At 34.0% G+C, this 22594-nt stretch overlaps 1 protein-coding gene across 5 annotated transcripts in view; it reads right to left on the reverse strand.

Moving 5' to 3' along the window:
• DMXL1 (Dmx like 1) overlaps positions 1-22594 on the reverse strand; it is a 132029-nt gene that overhangs the window by 7050 nt on the left and 102385 nt on the right. For all 5 annotated transcript variants that reach the window (XM_068980121.1, XM_068980122.1, XM_068980120.1 and 2 more), the window contains 5 exons: positions 20174-20234; positions 15921-16048; positions 9437-9529; positions 6991-7082; positions 970-1022 (listed from right to left, as the gene is read on the reverse strand). In XM_068980121.1, the coding sequence (XP_068836222.1) occupies positions 970-1022; positions 6991-7082; positions 9437-9529; positions 15921-16048; positions 20174-20234 (427 nt within the window). The remainder of the gene's footprint in view (positions 1-969; positions 1023-6990; positions 7083-9436; positions 9530-15920; positions 16049-20173; positions 20235-22594) is intronic.

A 22594-nucleotide genomic window follows, 5' to 3' on the forward strand; every position in this document is an offset into this window, starting at 1 on the left:
TGTGCTTCCATTAAATTACCTTTATACCATTATTAATGATGAGTCTACCAACTATGTGCAGGTCTATTTCTATGCTTCCTAATGTGTCTATTCTTAAGCCAATACCACAGTGGCTTGATTACTGTAGCTTTACAGTGATTCCTGAAATCAGGCAATATGAATACTCCAGGTTTGCAAGTATTCTAGGTCTGTGGCCCCTCTACATAAACTTTAGAACCAGTTTGTTGACATGTACAAAACAGACTGCTGGGGGTTTAATTAGAATTGCACTGAATCTATAAAGTTGGGAGGAAGTAACATCTTAACAATACCAAGTTTTACAGTTTGTGAACACAGACTATCTCTCCATTTATTTAGGTCTTTTATCTTTTTTACCTTTTTTGGTAGCTTTTCCCAACAGATGCTATACAGATTTATGCTTCAGAATTACATTATTTTGGGTGCTATTTTAAATGGTGATTTTTTTTTTTTTAATTTCAACTTCCAAATGTTCATTTGTTGGTGTAAAGGAAAGCAACTGATTTTAGTATACTGATCTAGAATCAAAGCTTTGACTTTGCTATATCTGTACATTAGTTCCAGCAGTTTTTTTTTTCCCCCTATACTCTTTGGAGTTTTCTACAACATCATATAATATGTGAATAAACACAGTTTTATTTCATCCCTTCCAATAAGTATATCTTTAATTTCCTTTTTTTGTCTTATTGCTTTAGTTGTAACTTCAAGTATGAAGTTGAGTAACAGTGGTGTGAGAGGATATAATACTGTAACTGATATTCACAATGAACAATTTTTATATTATCTATGTTCCACTGTCCTTCATTAAAGTGAAGAGTTAATTACACATATTAAACTTTTCTGCTTTCATACTTTGCTACCATGAGCAAAATAAATCTCACAAACTATTAAACATGTCATTTAAAAAAATCCATTTAAAAATCACTTTTATAAAATGCTTTCAAAACTTACCATGGACTAAACTATTGGCAGGTGCTACAAGAGTGTCCCACAAACATATGTTTCTGAAAAAAGGAAAGATTACTTCTTAAGTGACATAAAAAGTTGAAAACAGAATAAAAGTTTCACATTATATAATGATAAAGGGATCAATACAAAAGGAATACTATACATGTTAACATATACACACCCAGTACAGAAGCACCTATATAAAGCAAACAATAATAAAGAATACATAGGGAAGAAATTGATAATCATACAGTAGCAGTATGGGATTTTAACACCCCACTGACATCAATGAACAAATAATCCAGAGAGAAAGTCTATAAGGCAATAGTGGTATTAAATGACAATGGATCAGTTGAGCTTAAATGGTATGTATAGAATATTATATTCTAAAACAGCAGAATGCACATCCTTTTCAGGCACACATGGAATGTTCTCTAAAATACGTCACAAGCTAGGTCACAAAACAAGTGCCAACAAATTTAAGAAAATAGAAATTGTATCAAGCATATTTTTTCCCCTAATCACAAAGGTATGAAGCTACAAATAAACTACAGAGAGAAAAACAGGAAAAACAAACAAACATGCAGACCAAACAACATGCTACTAAAAATGCAATGGGTCAATAATGAAATCAAAAGGTTTAAGTCAGAAAAGACCTTGAGACAAATGAAAATGGAAACACAATTTCCCAAAATCTATGGAATGCAGAAAGCAATTCTAAGAGGGAAGTTCACAGCAATACAGGCATTCTCAAATAAACAACCCAAGCTACCATCTACTTTTTCTTTTAGAAAAAGAAGAACAAACAAAGCCCAAAGTCAGTAGAAGGAAGGAACTTTAACCAAGATTAGAGAGGAAATAAAACAGAGATTAAAAAAGAAAAATCCAATAGAAACAATCAATGAAAACAAGGGCTGATTTTCTGAAAAGAAAACAAAATCAACAAACTTATTCAGGATCATCAAGAAGATGACAGAGGACCCAAATAAACAATACAAGAAATGAAAGAGGAGAAATAACAACTGATATCACAGAGATACAAAGAATCATAATACTATGAACAGTTCTATGCCCACAGACTGGACAACCTAGAAGAAATGGACCAGTTTCTAGAAATAGACAGCCTGCCAAGAATGAATCAAGAAGAAACAGAAAATTTAAACAGACTGATCACTAGAAGTGAAAATCAATCTGGAAGGGGAAACAAAACAAAAGCAACTTCCAGGTAACTGAGTGTCTAGGACCAGACATGGGAATTCTACTAAATATATGAAGAACTAATACTTATCCTTCTTAAACTATTCCAAAAAACTGAAGAGGAGGGAACACTCCCAAATTGATTCTACAAGGCCATCATTACCTCGATTATCTTGATACCAAAACCAGACAAAGACACTATAAAAAAAGAAAATTACAGGCCAATATCTTTGATAACTACAGATATAAAAATCCTCGACAAAATATCTTAACAAACCAAATACATAAAAAAGATCATACACCATGATCAAGCTGAATTAATACTAAGGTCACAAGGATGGTTAGACATTTGCAAATCAAAAAATATAATACATCACATAAATAAAAAGAAAGATAAATATCAGATGATCATCTCAAAAGACACAGAAATTCTCCATTGAGTTGTCCATTCATGATAAAACTGTGTGTAAAGAGGAAACAGTTCTTAACATAATTAAAGGCCACTTAAGACAAATCCACAATCAACATCATACTCAACAGTGAAAAGCTGGAAGCCTGCCACTAAATTCAGAAACATGACAAGGATGTTCACTCTCTCCAATTTTATTTAACATGTTACTAGAAATCCTAGCTATAGCAAACAAGAAAAAGAAATAAAAGGTATCCAAACTGGAAGGGAAAAGGGAAAACTGTCACTATTTGCAGATGATATAGAAAACCCTAAAATCTTCACCCCTCCAAATTTAGAACTAATAAATAAATTCAGCAAAGTTGCAGGATATAAGATTATATACAAAAAATGTGCTATACTTTTATATACTACTAATGAAATATCAGAAGAAGGTAAAACACAACCCTACTTAAAATCACATCAATAAGAATAAATATTTAGGAATAAACATAACCAAGGAGGTGAAAGACCTATACTCTGAAAACTATATACCACTGATGAAGGAAACTGAAGATGCTACAAAGAAATGGTAAGATAGCCTGTGCTTTTAAATTGGAAGAATTAATATTGTTAAAATGACCACACTACTCAAACCAATCTACAGATTTAATGCAATCCCTATCAAAATACTCATGACATTTTCCACAGAACTAAAATAAAATAACTACACAAGACCCTGAGTTGTCAAAGTAATTTTTAGATATTAGACTAGAGCTGGAGGAATCATACACCCTGACTTCAGACTATATTACAAAGCTACAGTCATCAAAACAGTGTGATACTGAGTTCCTAACTCACTGTTGCAAGCCACTGTTGACCTACACCTCACAGGAGACCCTCCAACGCTAGCAGGATCCCCACCCTTTGGTCCACAAGCATGTATAATTAAATTCACATAATTTAAATCCCTCTACTGAAAGAGGCATCAAGATATAGAAGACTCATCCAGGAGTCAAAGACCTCAGGGAATATGGAGAGTGGCTTGGAAATCACTTGCTCTGTAGGAAAGCCAGCTGCTACGTCATAAGGTCACTCAAGCAGCCCTTTAGAGAGACTCAAGTGGCGAGAAACTGAGGTCTCCTGACAAGGCTTGCCAATAGCCCCGTGAATAAGCCATCTTGGAAGAAGATTTGCCAGCTCCAGTCAAGTTTTCAGATCATTACAGCCCCACTGACATCTTCACTGCAGCTTTAAGGAAAAGTCACTCAGCTAGGCCATTCTCAAATTCCTGTTCCATAGAGACTGTGAAACAATAAAATTATGTTTGCAAATATCTTTTCCCATTATATGGCTTGTCTTTTCCTTCATGTTAAGATGTGTTTTCTTTTTTAAATAAACTGAAGTTCTTAATGTAAAAAACAAAAACAAAAAATAAACCAGTGTGGTACTGACACAAAAACTGACACATAGGTCAATGGAACAGAATAGAGACCCCAGAAATACACCCAAGACTTATGGTCAATTAATCTATGACAGAGAAGTCAAGAATATACAATGGAGGAAAGACAGTCTTTTCAACAAGTGGTGGCGGAAAAACTGGACAGCAACGTGTAAAATAATGAGATTGAAACATTCCTTTTTACAATATACAAAAACAAACTCAAGATTGTTTAAAGTCCTAAATGGAAGAATGGAAAATCATAAAACTTCTAGAAGAGAACACTGGCAGTATACTCTTTTACATAAACCACAGCTATATTTTCTTGGATCAGTCTCCTTAGGCAAAAAAGAAATAAACCAATGGGATCTAATTAAACATAAAGCTTTTACAGAGCAAAGGAAATCATCAACAAAATGAAAAGATAATCTACTGAATGGGAGAAAAAGCAAATGATGTAACTGGCAAGGAGTTAACACCTAGAACAGACACACAGTTCATATAGCTCAATATTAAAAAAAAAAAAAAAAAGTGGAACAGGACTTCCCTGGTGGCTGAGTGTCTAAGATTCTGCGCTCCCAATGCAGGGGGCACAAGTTCAATCTCTGGTTGAGAATTGAGATCCTGCATGCAGCACAGTACAGCCAACAAACAAACAAAACCAAAACACAAAGCCACCAAAACAAACAAAAAAACCCCAACATCAATCACAGCCGGGTATCTTAACTGGTTTCTGATTCAACCTGTTAAAAAAAAAAAAAATGGACAGAGTAACTCAATAGATAATTTCCCAAAGAAGACATATAGATGCCTAAGAGGCATATGAAAAGATGCTCAATATCGCTAATGCAGATCAAAACAACAATGAGCAATCACCTCACACCTGTTAGAGGGGCTATCAAAAAGTCTCCAATAAAAAAAATTTAGAGAGGGGATTCCTTGGTGGTCTAGTGGTTAGGAATCTGCCCACCAATGCAGACAACTTAGGTTTGACTCCTGGTCCAGAAGGATCCCACATGCTCTGGGCCAACTAAGCCTGTGTGCCACAACTACTTACCCCACACACCTAGAGACCATTTCTGCCACAAAGGAAACCACAGCAAAGAGAAGCTCACGCACTGCAACTAGGGAGCAGACCCTGCCCACTGCAACTAGAGAAAGCCTGTGCACAGTAACAAAGACCCAGCATAGTCCAAAAGTACATAAATCTAAAAAATATTAGTTGGAGGATGAGGAGGAAAGGGAACCCTTGTACTCTGTTGGTGAAAATGTACATTGGTATATCCACTATGGAAAACAGTATGTAGGTTCCTCAAAAAATTAAAAACAGAACTACCATATGATCCACCAATTTCACTCATGGATATATATCTTGAAAAAATGAAAATACTCTTTTGAAAAGATATATGCAGCCCAACTTTCACAGCAGCACTTTATAATAGCCAAGACATGGAAGCAACCCAAGTGCCCATCAACAGAACACTGGATTAAGAAGATGTGAGACACACACACAATATTACTCAGCCATAAGAAAGAATGAAATACTGCCATTTGCAGCAATGTGGATGGACCTAGAGACTATTGTGCTCAGTGAAGTAAGTTAGACAGAAAAAGACAAATACTATATGATATCACAACATGCAATCTAAAAAATAATATAAATGACTATATATACAAAACAGAAACAGACTCACAGATATAGAAAACAAACTTGTTACCAAAGAGGAGAAGATGAGGGAGTGACAAATTGGGAATATGGAATTAATAGATACAAACTTTAAAAAAAAAAAGATACAAACTACCATATATATTATAAAATAGACAAGAAACAAGGATACACTGTATATAGAATAGGGAATTATAATAATTATCTTATAAAAATCTATAGAGTATAATCTGCAAAAATACTGAATAATGATGCTATATACCTCTAACATAATATTGTAAATCAAGTATACTTCAATTAAAAAAACAGTATGTCTCATTCTAGCTCATCTGAATCTCACTCACACAGAAAGTTCTTAAATTTATAAGGCACCAAATACAAGTAACCAATATACTTATGTATGATTAATTTTTAGACAAAAATTTTAAAAACTAATAGCTTCCAAAATGAAAAACTTCAGATTAACATGTAATTACAAGGAATACTACATGAAATCTGAATATAGAAACTATTTTTTGTATTCACTGGTTTTCTAATCTAAATAGTTTGACTGAAATAAAGAACAGGACACAAGGAATCTTGAGCAAAAAGAAAACTTATTCCTACTATGAAAGGGAACAGCTTCTACTCCATTCTGTGAGTTACAAAGGAGGCATAAATATATATAAGAATTTCTATGAAAGATGGGTTGAAAACTCCATATTCCTAAAATTCCCACTTTGAGTGCAAAGAGGCGCCTCAGACAAATATAAAAAGCTCAGCAACTTCAAAAGGCCTTAATCTCAAACTCAGCTGTATGAGGGAAGTCAAAAGTGTGCATGGACATGGAGAAACGAGATTTTTTTTCCACACATTTAAGTGTTTCGGGGAGATGGGGACAGGGTGCCATACACAACTAACATGTCTTTTGGAATTTCTTGTGTTCTGATTACGAAACTGATAATATTGGTCTCATAGGCTATGGCAAGGGTTTAACTAAACAGTGGGGCCAATAAAGAATACTTTTTTTTTTTTTGGTTCAAGCTTTCTTAACACATAGAAAATAACATGGAGAAAAACTCTTAGCAAAATCAAATTCTTTTCTCCTACACTGAAATGTTAACGTCATTAATAGAATACCAAAAATCCAGAAGGAATGGATTTTGTTTTTAATGTCACCAGAATTTCCTTAGCTTTACAATTCAAACACAAAAGTGCTCTAAGAAACAAGTCTCTGTAATAAAAATATTTAAAGGTGTGAAAACATTATTGAGATATAAGGACATTAAGCAATTTAAAAATAAAGCTTAGCTACATACACTACAAATTTCAATTTCAGTTATAATCTCTTACCTATTGTCAGTTGAAAGACCAGCTGTAGCTATTAGAGAGGAAGAGCTAACGAAGACAAAATCATTGGCTGTTTTGTTATGACACTGCCAAGTCTGGAATGGTTATAAACAACAAACGTTATTGTTATCACAAACAACTTTATAAGCAGGTAGATGCATTAATCAAAAAGTGATCATGTAATTTGTGGCTCACTTAATCCCTGTGTTCTTTCCCCTATAAACTTCAGAAACGTTATAAGAGTAATACAGAGAACTCTCATATACCCCTCACCCCAGTTCACCAAGGTTCCCCATTTTGGCATATTTGTAAATTTGCCACTTCTCTCTCTCTTCTCCCCCCGCCTCCCCTCTCTCACACACAAACACACATGCATACATATACTTTTCCTGAGCTACTTAAAGAAGATGCATACATTATGAGCCTTTACAAGGCCCTCTGCTTTTGTTCAACCAAAAGTTCAAGGGGAAACAAAAAGAGGTTAAGTTCAAATATTTTTCTTAGAAAACTTGTGAAAATGTTTGTCTTAGAAGACAAAAACTAGAATTTCAGATGATCTCAGACTGAATTGTTTATTTTCAGAAATATACTTTTAAATATTTTTTAAATATGTTAAATAAAAACATAATACTAACAGTCAACAAATTAGAAAATTGACAATGTTTCTCAATATTCCATCAAATAATAACAAACTATTAGGAGAGATTTTTAGTCAATCATAAACATTACCAAGTTATTTCTGTTTAGACATTTAATAAAAAATGAATTTTTAAAACATGTCAAAATCATCCCATGAAAAAATTTTCCTTTCAGTCACTCCCCATTGCCCCCAAACACCACTGCAATTGGGCTAGATGATATGTCTTTAAAACAAAATTTACTTTAATCTCCAAAAGCAAATACTATTTATTTTTAAACTAATTTGTCTTTTTGGAAGTCAAAAAAATAAAAAGGTAGTCCCCTTAGGAACATAAACTTGTACAGTTCACTGTTGAACAACATGGTTTGAACTATACAGGTTTAAACTACATGGGTCCACTTATACACAGAATTTTTTTTTTTTTCAATAAATACATTCTAGAGTACTACATGATCCAAGGTTGGTTGAATCTATTGATGCAGGACCATGGATATGGAGGGCTGCCTGCAAAGTTATATTTAGATTTTCAACTTGAGGGGGGAGGGTGTCCAGTGCCCCTAATCCCTGTGCTGTTCAAAGGCCACTTGTACATTTAATCTGCTGGCTGAATGAAAATATGAGGAAAAAATAAATAGTTTCAAAGTACCCTCACCAACACTCCCTTGCTTGCTTTCACTTAGATTAGTACTTTCTTCTAGCATTTAACCTAGAGTGAACTACCAGAATCAACCCACATTCTTAATTTTTTTCTTGATAGATATTGCTTAGTCCTACAAAGGGCTTCACTGAAGAATCTATCAGATATAAATTCACAGTTCTATGAAGTTATGGAAGGTTCACTAAGTTTTTGTGGTCCTGAATAAAGATGTTATCAATTTTTTTTAAGAGATGGACAAGAAAATAGCACCAGCTATAGGATATCTTTTCTGCTTTGTTCATAAGGTATAAATTTACTGCAGAAAAACAACTAGATGCACTAGTCTGTTTATCATCCTTTTTAGGCATCACAGCCAGCTGCAGTTTAGTAAGGCTAGAAAGGTACTTGACTAACCTATGGTTGCATGGGTCTCCAGAGGTACCACGTTGGTTCTATACAGGCTTCTTTTCTTTTTTAAAAATATATCCCTTGACTAATTATTACATTTTAAATAAATTTTACTTCTTTGGTCTTTATCAAGTGACTGATCCACTACTCTTATTATTTATTTATGTTTTCTGGTGAGTTTTTTTACTTTTCTTTTTTCTTTCAGTTTTGAGAAATGATTAACATGCAGCACTGTGTAAGTTTAAGGAGTACAGCATAATGTTCTGTCTCACATACATCATGAAATGATTACCACAATAAGTCTAGCAGTATCACCACCTCACATAGATATAAAAGGAAAATAAAAAATATTTTTCCTTTGATGAGAACTCAGAATTTACTCACTTAGCAACTTTCATATATAACATATTGACTATGTTAATCATGTTGTACACTACATCCCTAGTACTGGCTTATAACTCCAAGTTTGTACCTTTTGAACTGCCTCCATCTAATTTCCCCTGCCTCTAGTAACCATATATCTGATTTCCCCTTGCCATCAGAACCAGGCACTTTACAGGTTTATTTTCCAAGTTACTGGAGACTAGAGATTTTTATACCTCACAGAGTAATTTTAACATAATACAGACAGAAACTTACAGTAGTATGACTGAATACATAGCACTAGATAGATTTTACATTTTGGCTTTGATACTTAAGTATATATTCTTGATTTCTTTAAAATAAAAATTAAACAAATTTAAAGGTAGGAAATCTTGGCTTACCAGGTATGGCTTAGGCATACTTCCAGTAACTGGACAACATTTCCAGTTTGTTTGATACAAACTTAAATATCCATCAGCGTCAACTATTCCAAACTTAAGAGAAAAAAATTTAGCATTTAGTACAAATAAAAGGTACATATTTACCTTTACCCTCACTGTAAATCTCGTATTGTAAATCTTAAACATCTGAGTCATAAATTGTTTGACTTCTCATTTTACCTATGCATGGATCTAGTCCAGATAAACATTTAGCTACTGCTTTAAAAAATTCCAGGGCAGAGAAAAGTAAACCAACATCAGACCCCCAATTTATTATACTAACCAATAGCCTAGTCTGTATATTCTCTGTAGGTACTCCAAAAATGGGATACTGGATTTACACATTAAGCCATGTGACAAAATTTTAGTATATATAAGATAAAACACGGTTCATTTTGAAAAAGATTCCCAGAGATATATAATAAGGAAAATGTGGTGAACAACAGTAGAAAGTAAAATGAAACAAAATTTATTATACTAAAAGAATCCTTGATGGAAACTCAGAGCATTTTGATTGGAAAGACGATAAAATAATCCAGTAAGGGAGTATAAGATACAGATCTTAAATGTCTAATTTCGACTCCTGCCTTCTCCCATCTACGGATATAACAATCATTAATAATCCAATGTGTTTTCATTCAGATTTATTCTGCAAATATTCAAACACTCGTACATAGAAGATTTTTTTAATGAAATTAAGATAATAATATACAGTTCTACAATTATATTTTTTACTTATTATAGCCATTTTTCCACATTGGAACATACAAATTTACCTCTTTCTTGTGCTGTGTAGTATTGCACTGTATAGTTGTATTGTAATTTTTTTAAAAGCTTTTCTCTATAGAATTTGCATTTTTTCCTATAATAAAAATGCTGCTTTGAACGTTCTTGCATATATACCTCTGAGTATTTATATAGGACAGATATCCAAAAAGAAAAAAAAATTGTCAAAGGGCATCATTTAAAATTGGTAGGTGAAGCCAAAATTAAATCCTAAGTGGCAATATCAATTTACACACCCATTTTCCCTTACACATTAGTTAACACTGCATACTACAAAATTTTACTATTTGTCAATTAACAGAAAAGACTCATTTTAATGTTCATTTCTTCAGTTATTAGTGAGGGTTATTGATCATGAATAGGGTTCTGTTTGTTTTCTGGTCAACTGTTCACATTCTTTGTTGTTTTCATCATCTTTTTACAAAATTGACTGACAGGGCTAACAGTAGGAATATTAACCCATTGTTTACTATATTTTTTACAGCTATTTTTCCAGGGCTTATCCTTTCTGTGGTTTATTCTGTTTTATGGAGTAAGTTTAGGTACATTTTTCAGAAAGTGTATATGGAATGTGCTAATTCTCTGCATACTTAAAAATGTGTCTATTTTGCCATTAATTTTGCATGAGTTTGGACAGACATTGGCCCCATTCCTTATCCATCAGAATTCTGTGAATACTGTTCTATTGTCTATTCGTAACCTCTATTTTCAGAGAAGGCAATGGCACACCACTCCAGTACCCTTGCCTGGAAAATCCCATGGACAGAGGAGCCTGGTAGGCTGCAGTCCACAGGGTCGCTAGGAGTCGGACACAACTTAAGCGACTTCACTTTCATACACTGGAGAAGAAAATGGCAACCCATTCCAGTGTTCTTGCCTGCAGAATCCCAGGGACGGGGGAGCCTGGTGGGCTGCCGTCTATGGGGTCGCACAGAGTCGGACACGACTGAAGCAACTTATCAGCAACAGCAGCAACAACCTCTATTTTTAAGGAGGCAAATGTCATTATTTTAGATAGGAAGGTGGAGAGGTTGTAGGTAAACATCTTTACCCCTACTCCTTCTTCTCATTACTTCTGGTCTAGTATTTGGTAGGCCCTTCTTTTTCTAAAAATCCATTTTTTTGCTATGGGGAAATTTCTATTTTATTATTCCTTTTAATACAACGTTTCCTCTTTAAATCACTTTTCTTTTTATTCTTCTGCTATATCTTTTAAAGGTCTTCTATGCATTTTCCTGGATCTTTGTCTCAATTTACTTCTTGGGTTTTTTCATGATGGGATAAATTCCTGATTTGTACTTCCCAGTCACAAATTTGATTTTCAAATACTTACATTCTGCTATTCGGTCCTTGTAATCAGTAGTTCCTCTACTCTCCTAATTTTGGGGAATTGCATGTTTTTAATTTATAAAACTTCTTTATTATTCTACTGCCTTTGGTTCGTAGAATCCTGTTCTTGTTTTACAGTGTAAGATCTTCCTGAATCTGAGGAATCATTCCTCACAGGTCATTTTTTCCCTGCTAAATGCTCCCTTTTATCTCCTGGTTTTTCTGCAATGTCCAGTGACTTCTGACAAAATGATCAGCATTATTGTGCAGTAGCGTGAGTTACCTGTTCCATTTACTCCAGCAGCCTTCCCTATTAAGGGAGATAGCATGCTAGGGTGTTGTGCTTTTGGGTACCATCATGGCAAAGGTGAATTAACAGTAAGCTGACTGCCTGTTAAAGATACCTAGGCAGATAATAACGAAGAGTTTGTTGTGCCTTAAAAAAGCCTATATAGGAGAGTATTGTTGTGTTAGTCACTCAGGTGTGTCCCACTCTTTACAACCCCATGAAATTCTTTTGGCAAGAATACTGGAGTAGGTAGCCATTTCCTTCTCCAAGGGATCTTCCCCACCCAGGGATTGAATCCGGGTCAGTCAGAATGTTAAATATATAAAATAACTGTCAGGAACAAGACAAAGGTGCCCACTTTCACCACTACTATTCAACATAGTTCTGGAAGTTTTGGCCACAGCAATCAGAGAAGAAAAAGAAATAAAAGGAATCCAAATTGGAAAAGAAGAAGTAAAACTCTCACTGTTTGCAGATGAAATGATCCTCTACATAGAAAACCCTAAAGACTCCACCAGAAAATTACTAGAGCTAATCAATGAATATAGTAAAGTTGCAGGATATAAAATCAACACACAAAAATCCCTTGCATTCCTATACACTAATAATGAGAAAGTAGAAAAAGAAATTACGGAAACAATTCCATTCACCATTGCAACAAAAAGAATAAAATACTTAGGAATATATCTACCTAAAGAAACTAAAGACCTATATATAGAAAATTATAAAACACTGATGAAAGAAATCAAAGAGGACACTAATAGATGGAGAAATATACCATGTTCATGGATCAGAAGAATCAATATAGTGAAAATGAGTATACTATCCAAAGCAATTTACAAATTCAATGCAATCCCTATCAAGCTACCAGTGATATTTTTCACAGAACTAGAACAAATAATTTCAAGATTTGTATGGAAATACAAAAAACCTCGAATAGCCAAAGCAATCTTGAGAAAGAAGAATGGAACTGGAGGAATCAACTTGCCTGACTTCAAGCTCTACTACAAAGCCACAGTCATCAAGACAGTATGGTACTGGCACAAAGACAGAAATATAGATGAATGGAACAAAACAGAAAGCCCAAAGATAAATCCACACACATATGGACACCTTATCTTTGAGAAAGGAGGCAAGAATATACAATGGAGTAAAGACAATCTCTTTAACAAGTGGTGCTGGGAAAACTGGTCAACCACTTGTAAAAGAATGAAACTAGATTACTTTCTACACCGCACACAAAAATAAACTCAAAATGGATTAAAGATCTAAATGTAAGACCAGAAACTATAAAACTCCTAGAGGAGAACATAGGCAAAACACTCTCCAACATAAATCACAGCAGGATCCTCTATGATCCACCTCCCAGAATTCTGGAAATAAAAACAAAAATAAACAAATGGGATCTAATTAAAATTAAAAGCTTCTGCACAACAAAGGAAAATATACGCAAGGTGAAAAGACAGCCTTCGGAATGGGAGAAAATAATAGCAAATGAAGCAACTGACAAACAACTAATCTCAAAAATATACAAGCAACTCATGAAGCTCAATTCCAGAAAAACAAACGACCCAATCAAAAAATGGGCCAAAGAACTAAATAGACATTTCTCCAAAGAAGACGTACGGATGGCTAACAAACACATGAAAAGATGCTCAACATCACTCATTATTAGAGAAATGCAAATCAAAACCACAATGAGGTACCACTTCACACCAGTCAGAATGTCTGCGATCCAAAAATCTGCAAGCAATAAATGCTGGAGAGGGTGTGGAGAAAAGGGAACCCTCCTACACTGTTGGTGGGAATGCAAACTAGTACAGCCACTATGGAAAACAGTGTGGAGATTCCTTAAAAAATTGCAAATCGAACTGCCTTATGACCCAGCAATCCTACTGCTGGGCATACACACCGAGGAAACCAGAATTGAAAGAGACACATGTACCCCAATGTTCATCGCAGCACTGTTTATAATAGCCAGGACATGGAAACAACCTAGATGTCCATCAGCAGATGAATGGATAAGAAAGCTGTGGTACATATACACAGTGGAGTATTACTCAGCTGTTAAAAAGAATACATTTGAATCAGTTCTGATGAGATGGATGAAACTGGAGCCGATTATACAGAGTGAAGTAAGCCAGAAAGAAAAACACCAATACAGTATACTAACACATATATATGGAATTTAAAAGATGGCAATGATGACCCTGTATGCAAGACAGCAAAAAAGACACAGATGTGTATAGCGGACTTTTGGACTCAGAGGGAGAGGGAGAGGGTGGGATGATTTGGGAGAATGGCATTGAAACATGTATACTATCATGTAAGAATCGAATCACCAGTCTATGTCCGATGCAGGATACAGCATGCTTGGGGCTGGTGCACGGGGATGACCCAGAGAGATGGTATGGGGAGGGAGGTGGGAGGGGGGTTCATGTTTGGGAACACATGTACACCAGGGTGGATTCATGTCAATGTATGGCAAAACCAATACAGTATTGTAAAGTAAAATAAAGTAAATAAAAAAATAAATAATAAATAAATATATCATGCCAAAAAAAATAAATAAAATAAAATAAAATAAAGTACCTCTGAGTGTAGAAGGACTTGAATGCCACACTTCAGAGTATGGACTTTTAGATATAACGAGGAGACTGTGGGTTCTTGAAAAGGACAACATGATTTCATCTACAGTGTATATATATAATGTTGTTTTTTTTTCCTTTTTTATCTTTTTTGGCCATGTTGCGAGGCTTGTGGGATCTTAGTTCCCCGACCAGGGATCGAACTCGGGCCCTAGCAGTTTAAGCACAGAGTCCTAACCACTGGACAGCTAGGGAACTCCCTATGCTATTTGTTACATAACTTTGTTGGCAATATGAAGGATGCATTAGAGAGATTAGTTAATAACAATATAACATTGACACAATGGAAAAACATGAGTATATAAATGATATTCTTATATGCTCATGTTTTTAGATTAAAAGGTTTCTTGATTAAACTCCTTTAATTTCCCATTAAGGAGCAAAGAATGTTGCTAATTACTATTAAGAAATTATATGCTCTCAATTCTGTTTCATAAATACATGAAAAAATTGTTGACTTTAGTGAAATGCTAAGAGCCATCTAATAAATGTTGTTGGCAAAAAGGTTGTAGCACACCATGATACAAGTAACATGTAAGGATGGTGGAAGGTTTGGAGGCTGACAGAAAATGAAAGGCAAGATGTACTATCAGCAAGGGCCCATGTGAATGTTTTTAGTGCAGCATGCTCATAAAGACAAAAAGAAGGCTGATTTCCTCTTTAGTAGCTGTTTGAAGTGCTAGTAAGACAGGAGGGGCAGAGAGAGACAGTTTTAGGAAGGAAGATTACAGGAAGTGAAGACAGTAAGAGCCAGGCTGGCAAATTTTATTAAAAGGCCCATAGAATAAATATGGCTTGCCAGGTATAAAGTCTTTGTTCCCCTGAACTCTGTTGCTGAACTGAGAAAATAATCATGGAAAACAAATAATGAACTGGTTAGCTGTGTTCAAATATAACTTTATTTACAAAATAGGTGGTCTAGGCCATAGTTTGCCAACATCCTGTTCTAGAGCAGGTGTTCCTCAAACTTTAATGTTTTGTACGAATCACAGGAGCATCTGGCTAAAAAACAGATAGTGATATGATAGCTCTGGAGTCAATAATCTGCATTTCTAACAGGCTCTCAGATGTTGCCTACTACTTGGTACCTGACCATATTTTGAGTAGGTTCCAGAGGATAAAGAAAGCAGAAGTATTTAGAAGATGGTCCTATAATCATTTGGTCCTTAAGCATCACATAAAAGAATTTTGATGGACATGTATATAATGTCTTTACAGCAAGAACCAAGTGAATTTAAATTTTGAAAGGAATTTCTTTGAAAAGAATTCATATAGATGGATTAATACTTCACCAGTAGATCAGTGAACTGTTTTTCAGAAGCCCAAGTAAGAAATATTCATAAACCTTTAACAAAATCAAACCATTACCCCTATTTACACTTTTAAATATTACCTTATTTCCTTGATAGTTAAATCTCATTCTTGTAACTCTTGAATTGCCACCAGAGCGGAAACAGGTTATTTGTTGAGAATGGCCCCATTCGAACATTCTGACACTTCCATCTTGAGCTCCTGTCAGATCTGCATTATAAGAGGGAAAAAAACCTACAAATTTATTTCAAGAATCTTTGGCAAATTTATTTTTTGATCCAATGTGAAAATATGGAAGAAATACCTAAGAAATGAGTCATAGTCAATTTAGATGAATTCACTTTTGTATGAAACTTCACTTGAATACTCTCAATCTTAAAAACAGATAATTGCATAAGGCTTTCATCTGAGAACATATCCTCACACAAAACAGAAGCAATTGAATCAGATCTCTATAAACTTTATTTTCTTTTGAAATTATCTCAATTATGTTTTAATAACCTTTAATAGATAATGTTTATGATAAAGAGTTAGAGTCTTAGGATTATTTAACTTTGTATGGTGACAGATGGTAACTGGACTTATCATGGTGATCATTTTGCAATGTATAAAAGTACTGAATCACTGTTGTAAACCTGAGACAAACACAATATTTCAAATTAACTGTATTAAAAAGATGATCTTGGGATTACTAACAGTCAATTCTTATCAGTCATACTAATAATGTTTAAATATCTGCATTTTTCTCTGACAAAACGATTGGAGGTCTTGAAAGTCATGTTAAAAAATCAATCATTTCTAATAATTTTATTATGATTGATCTAATACTCAAATACAGTATCCATTTCACTAAGGAATATGAATAAACTAAATATTATTACTTCTTTGCTTTATCATTTACTAATTGTATGTTACTAGGAATCTTACATAATCCCCTTGCTCTATTTTCTTCTTGTAAAAGGTATATGAAAGTGAAAGTGTTAGTCGCTCAGTTGAGTCCGACTCTTTGTGACCCCATGGACTGTAGCCCTCCACGCTCCTCTGTCCCTGGGGATTCTCCAGGTGAGAATACTGGAGTGGGTTGCCATTTCCTTCACCAGGGGAACTTTCTGATCCAGGAATTGAACCTGGGTCTCCTGCATTACAGGCAGATTCTTTACCATCTGCGCCACCAGGGAAGCCAAAAAGGTATATAAGTCACTACTATAATGATATATAATATATCATTAATGAGGAGCGTGGAGGGCTACAGTCCATGGGGTCACAAAGAGTCGGACTCAACTGAGCGACTAACACTTTCACTTTCATATACCTTTTACAAGAAGAAAATAGAGCAAGGGGATTATGTAAGATTCCTAGTAACATACAATTAGTAAATGATAAAGCAAAGAAGTAATAAGTAATAAGAAGTAATAAGTCACTGTACAGTTCTGAGAAGTAAATGAAATAATTTATATAAATCATTCAGAAATATACCTAACATACAGGGCTAAACTGACATTAAGAATACGGCACAGAGGTAGTGAAAAATTATATTAATGTACGTAAAGCATCTAGCACATTTCTAGTCATATATGAATTAACTTTCCTTCCTTCCTTTCCAAGTACTTAAAATAAAGGAACTTCAACTGTTTTGGTTATGTTTTAACACTGGGCTGGGATGCAAGAGTGGGTACAATTTCTTGTGACTAGCAATGTTAGTAGTAGGGCCACCTGATGTGAAGAGCTGACTCACTGGAAAAGACCTTGATGCTGGGAAAGAATGAAGGCAGGAGAAGGGGGTGGGGGCGACAGGATAAGTCAGTTGGGTGGCATCACTGACTCGATGGACACGAGTTTGAACAAACTCTAGGAAACAGTGAAGGACAGGGAAACCTGGTGTGCTGCAGTTCATGTGACTGCAGAGTCGGACATGACTTAGTGATTGAACAACAACAAGGGATGTAAACTGTATTCCCCTCCCCTCTATAGTTTTGTCTAGCTTAATCACAAACATAAATTGGACTAGATGCATTAACAAAAATCATTCAAATTTTTCTATTATTCATGGTTTTCATTTATTTGGAAAAATCCCTATTAGTAGCTTACATGAAAATGAAATACTCTCTTAAAACTTTATAAAGTTAAAAAAAAACCAAAAGGTTCCTATAAACAAGTTGTCTGAGTAAATATCCCTCATTAGTAACCGGAGAGTGTTATGCTATATAGGTGTGGAAAGAGTTAAATGCAAGCTTAAAAATTTTAACAAAATCATTATTTTTTTTTAATGGAACTTTCTTTTTAAGATTTACCTTTCTATTTCAACTCATCAGATTAACTTCTATAAAATTTTCCTTAAGTCCAAAAGTATTGGTTTATAATGACTAAGATCTTTTAAAAATCTGTTCCAAGGAAGAAAGGAACTGTTTTGAAGTATCAGCAATTCAGTCAAATTTTTTTAAAAACCTATTTCAGGGCTTCCCTGGTGGTTCAATGGCAAAGAATTCACCTGCTAATGCAGGAGACACGAGTTCAATCCCTGGTTCGGGAAGACCCCACACGCCACAGAGTACCTTAGCCCGTGCACCACAACTACCGAGCCTCTGCTCTAGAGCTGGGGAGCCACAACTACTGAGCCCATGCATCAAAACCACTGAAGTCCATGCTCCCTAGAGCCTGTGCTCCACAACAAGAGAAACCACTGCAATTAGAAGCCATACACTCCAATGGAAAAAGCTCAAGCAGCAACAAAGACACAGCATGACAAAAAAAAAAAATACAAAACATTTTTAAAAATAAATAAATAACTCATTTTTAAACTGCAGTTCATGAAAGGAGCCCACACTTAAACTAAATTACTATCTGTTAGACTTATTCATGCTATGAAACAATATACTGTAAAAAAATTTCAGTGACTAATTAGCATTTAATTTTTCAACTCTCTTACTGTCAGCTACAGTAGTTCTCTGAATGGAGAAAGTACTTATCCCAAGACAGAAGTTACATGATATTACCTAAGAACTACGAAAATAAGCCCATTAATTTTCTTTGAATCCAGGAATTATTTTATTTAAATCTATGGGCTTGAGGCAGAGCATATTTATAAACTAGTCAATTGTCATCACACATGCTTTAGGGCTGAGAAATAATGAAATCCCTTCAATATTTCAGGAAACTTCTAAACCCTACTGCAAAGAGTAAGGATAGGTTTTAAGCAATGCCAAATTTTCTTGCTGTGGGATTCATATTATCTACACTTTATATATAAAACACCTTTGACTCCTTTCTCTCTAAACCATCTCATGATTGTTTTTAGTTCACGTTTTACATTAGACTTGTGGATAGAAAACATATACTTCTAGTATTGAATAAATTCAACATAGTGAAAAATCGACTAAAGTTTTCAGTATTATTTTATATCTCTAGCGTAAGTAATAGAAGCTACCTATTCATCTTAAGTACATGGCTCTCTTGAACACTTTTATTAGACATTGGTATACAACTTTGATAACACATGCTTACAGCACTTGTGATCATTAAGTAAAAAGAACTTTGGTTTTGTCACTTCTATTTTATCAGAATATTTCTCATAAAAAAGGTGGTATAATTTTTTATAGGTTATTAAATTGGAGGGACATGAGTATCTTTTAATTAACATGCACTATTTTTACTATTTTTGTTACTGTGTGGTAGGACAACTTGATGAAGGGCACAACTTAAAAATCTTATTAAAAAAAACTTGAAATACTCACATGCCAATATGAATACTGATTCCAACCCAACAGTTAATTTTAAAGTTGTCTCTATTATTATTTCTGCTTCAATACTTCCAATAATTCCCCATTAATTAAGTTCTTTGTTAAAGGAAGAAAAACTTTTGAGATTCCTAGGAAGATTAACTGAAAATAAATATATCCTGCCTTAGACTGTATAACCACTATACTTACTATTAGTGTGTCTGATAAAAGATAAACTGACATATATTAAAAAAAAAAAAAACTGATTATGATGAGCCTCTAAATGATCAAAATATGGTTCTGGTCTATATAATAAAAGATGAGAGTGATCCAATTATTAAAACAGTAATTGTCAGCTATAATTTAACACTATGAAGAGTATAGAAATGCTCAAAAATAAAATGTGCTAAGAAATATGCAGCAAAATGCTAAAAATTTACACATTAGGTTAGTCTTTATTAATTCAGGAAAATTACTTTCTCTATTTTTACTCAATTTTGAGGTGATTTTACTTGCTAGCAAACATTCTCAACAACAACAAAATAAAAGTTGACTACTTTTGATTGATACTAGAATTTTCCTTTAAATTCTTTACAATAATGGCTTATTATCAACTTACAGTAAGGAAGAGTTGGATGAGAAGTCATTCTTCTGACATTATTAATGGCTTTCTTAATCATCTGTTAACAAAGAAAAATCATTCATTTACACTTTTAATAAAAAGTAGCATTAAAATTTTATATTGTGACAGGAAATTCAAGTAACATTTATTTTTGTGTGATTCCATAACTATCATAATGGGTGCTAAAAATACTAAATATGATAACAGAAATAAAATTTTTAACAGCTCAGCTAACATTTTAAGTGTACATACATTTTCTGCATCATTGCCTAGGATCTAAGAACAAATTCACCTCAAGAATTTAGTCTTACCTCCTTTCTTGCCAATTCTTTTCTGATCCCATTAAATTTATTGGAATAATCCTGAATAGGATAAGGTTAAAAAGACAGGCAGAAGCATGTGAAAAAAAAAAAAGAGGTAAACAGAAAACTGTATAAATTTTTAACTGATAGTTTGGAACTATTTATTTATCCATTTTAAAATTATGCTTTGAATGGTTTAAGTAGCCTGTCAAACAAGAGTAAACTAAGTACTTGAAACTAAAGGAATAATTTTAATTTACAGGATATATCCTACTTATAGACTATAACTAAAGTTATAGATTATCCTAAGTGTGTATCACCAGTCTCATGCACATTTTTTTGTTGTTATTGTTCTTTTGGATTTTAAATTGTTTAATTACGCCAAAGCCATAAGTAAAGTGGGGATGTAATAGGGAAGGACGGAACTAGGTCAGCAGAATCAGGGAGGAACAGAAACACTAAAAGACATGTTTGATACAGCTATACTCTAAAAGAGCAGAAATTGGTCCTAACTAGTATTCCTTTTCATTAGTATGCATAATTTAATAAAATAATAGGACTAGAAAATATCTGATCAAATTCCCTACCCACAAAAACTGAAAGCCTGGTGAATGTTATTTCTGTTCAGTAAACATCATTTTTAAACCTCTAGTCTCAATTAAAAAAAACAGCCTGAGGATTCTTGATTTTTCTTTTAACTACTTTTTTTCCTAATAAGAGTATCAAAGAAAGGAAAATCATGAATAAAAAATACAAAGAGTTAAGTTTCTGAAAGCATATGCAGACTAGTACAAGGGAAAAGAAATCACTGATTATTTTAGTAGATCTATATAAAAGGAACCACCTTATTATACTGGTGTCTTTTTCCTGAGGCTGGAGTGGGGTAATCCCAATACTTATGTTTACAAACCACAATGACACCAACTAAAAAGATGTTCTAACATTTAAATAGGAAGAAAATTCAGTCCTAAGAGGAATGACAAAGGTAAATTTCCACATAAAAATGCTCTGGAGAATAAGCAAATATTTTATGAGCATCGACTAAATGTTAAGCACATTCTACTTAGAGATCACCAGTGTGTATAAAGTAGACACATAATAAACTCTCAAAGGGCTTACATTCAGAAGGGTATAAAAAAATACAACCAAATAATAATAGATAATTTATAAACTGATAAAAGCTATAGAGATGATAAAATGGGGTAATATGACTATCAAATGAGAAAACAGAATAACTGGGAGTAGAGGAGGCAGGAGCAGATACCTTTGCTAGGGAAACAAGAGAAATCTCTGGGAATCTGAGTTGAGATCTGAATGGTAAACAGCAAGTATTCTGAGTAGAAACCAAGGCAGAGGCTCTAAGTCTGATGTGTTCAAGCGGTAGAAAGAAGATCACTGCAACTAGAGAGCAAAGAGAATCCAGTGGGGAAAAAAGGGAGATGCTACTGCAGAGGCTGGCTGAGTTTAAGTCACACAGGGCCTTAGAAGCCATGTGAAGGACTTGTTTTAAAGCAGTACTGGGAAATCTTAGTTTTAGGCATGGGAGTGATAACCTGAGTGATGTTTTAGAAAAGAGAAACTCTGCCTGCTGTGTAACAGACAGAGGGAGCAGTTGTAGAAGCAGAGACCAGAAAGAAAACTGTTTCAGGAAGAATTGTATTATATTCTCTGAAAATAGAGCTGGAAAAAATGCTTATTATTTCTTTTAATATGTTTTGTATATTCCAAGTTCTCCTTTAAAAGATAACATTGTTAAGTTTTACAAGTGAATTTTAATGTATCTGTCTAATGGGAAAAATTAGCTATTAATGACTTAGTCTTTTCTTTTGAATAATCACTAGACTGTTTTTCATATTCTTCAATTCAATACTTAAAACAGTCCTCCATGAAATCAATGAGTGAAGAGGAATGGAGGGCTTTAACAGAAGCTCTACTACAAATTGGAGACAGTGACCTGAGTTAAATTCTTTGACCTTTCTCGATCTCAAGCTTCATCTAAAGAATGGTTAAGTGGAGTAATGTAACAGCTACAACAGATATCTCAAACAATAATAAGGTTATATGATTGGTAAAGGAACTGCATTAAGTATAAAATATTATCAGGTATTATTAAAGA

Source organism: Capricornis sumatraensis, chromosome 9 (assembly GCF_032405125.1).
Source record: "Capricornis sumatraensis isolate serow.1 chromosome 9, serow.2, whole genome shotgun sequence".
In the NCBI taxonomy this organism is placed as follows: Eukaryota; Metazoa; Chordata; class Mammalia; order Artiodactyla; family Bovidae; genus Capricornis; species Capricornis sumatraensis.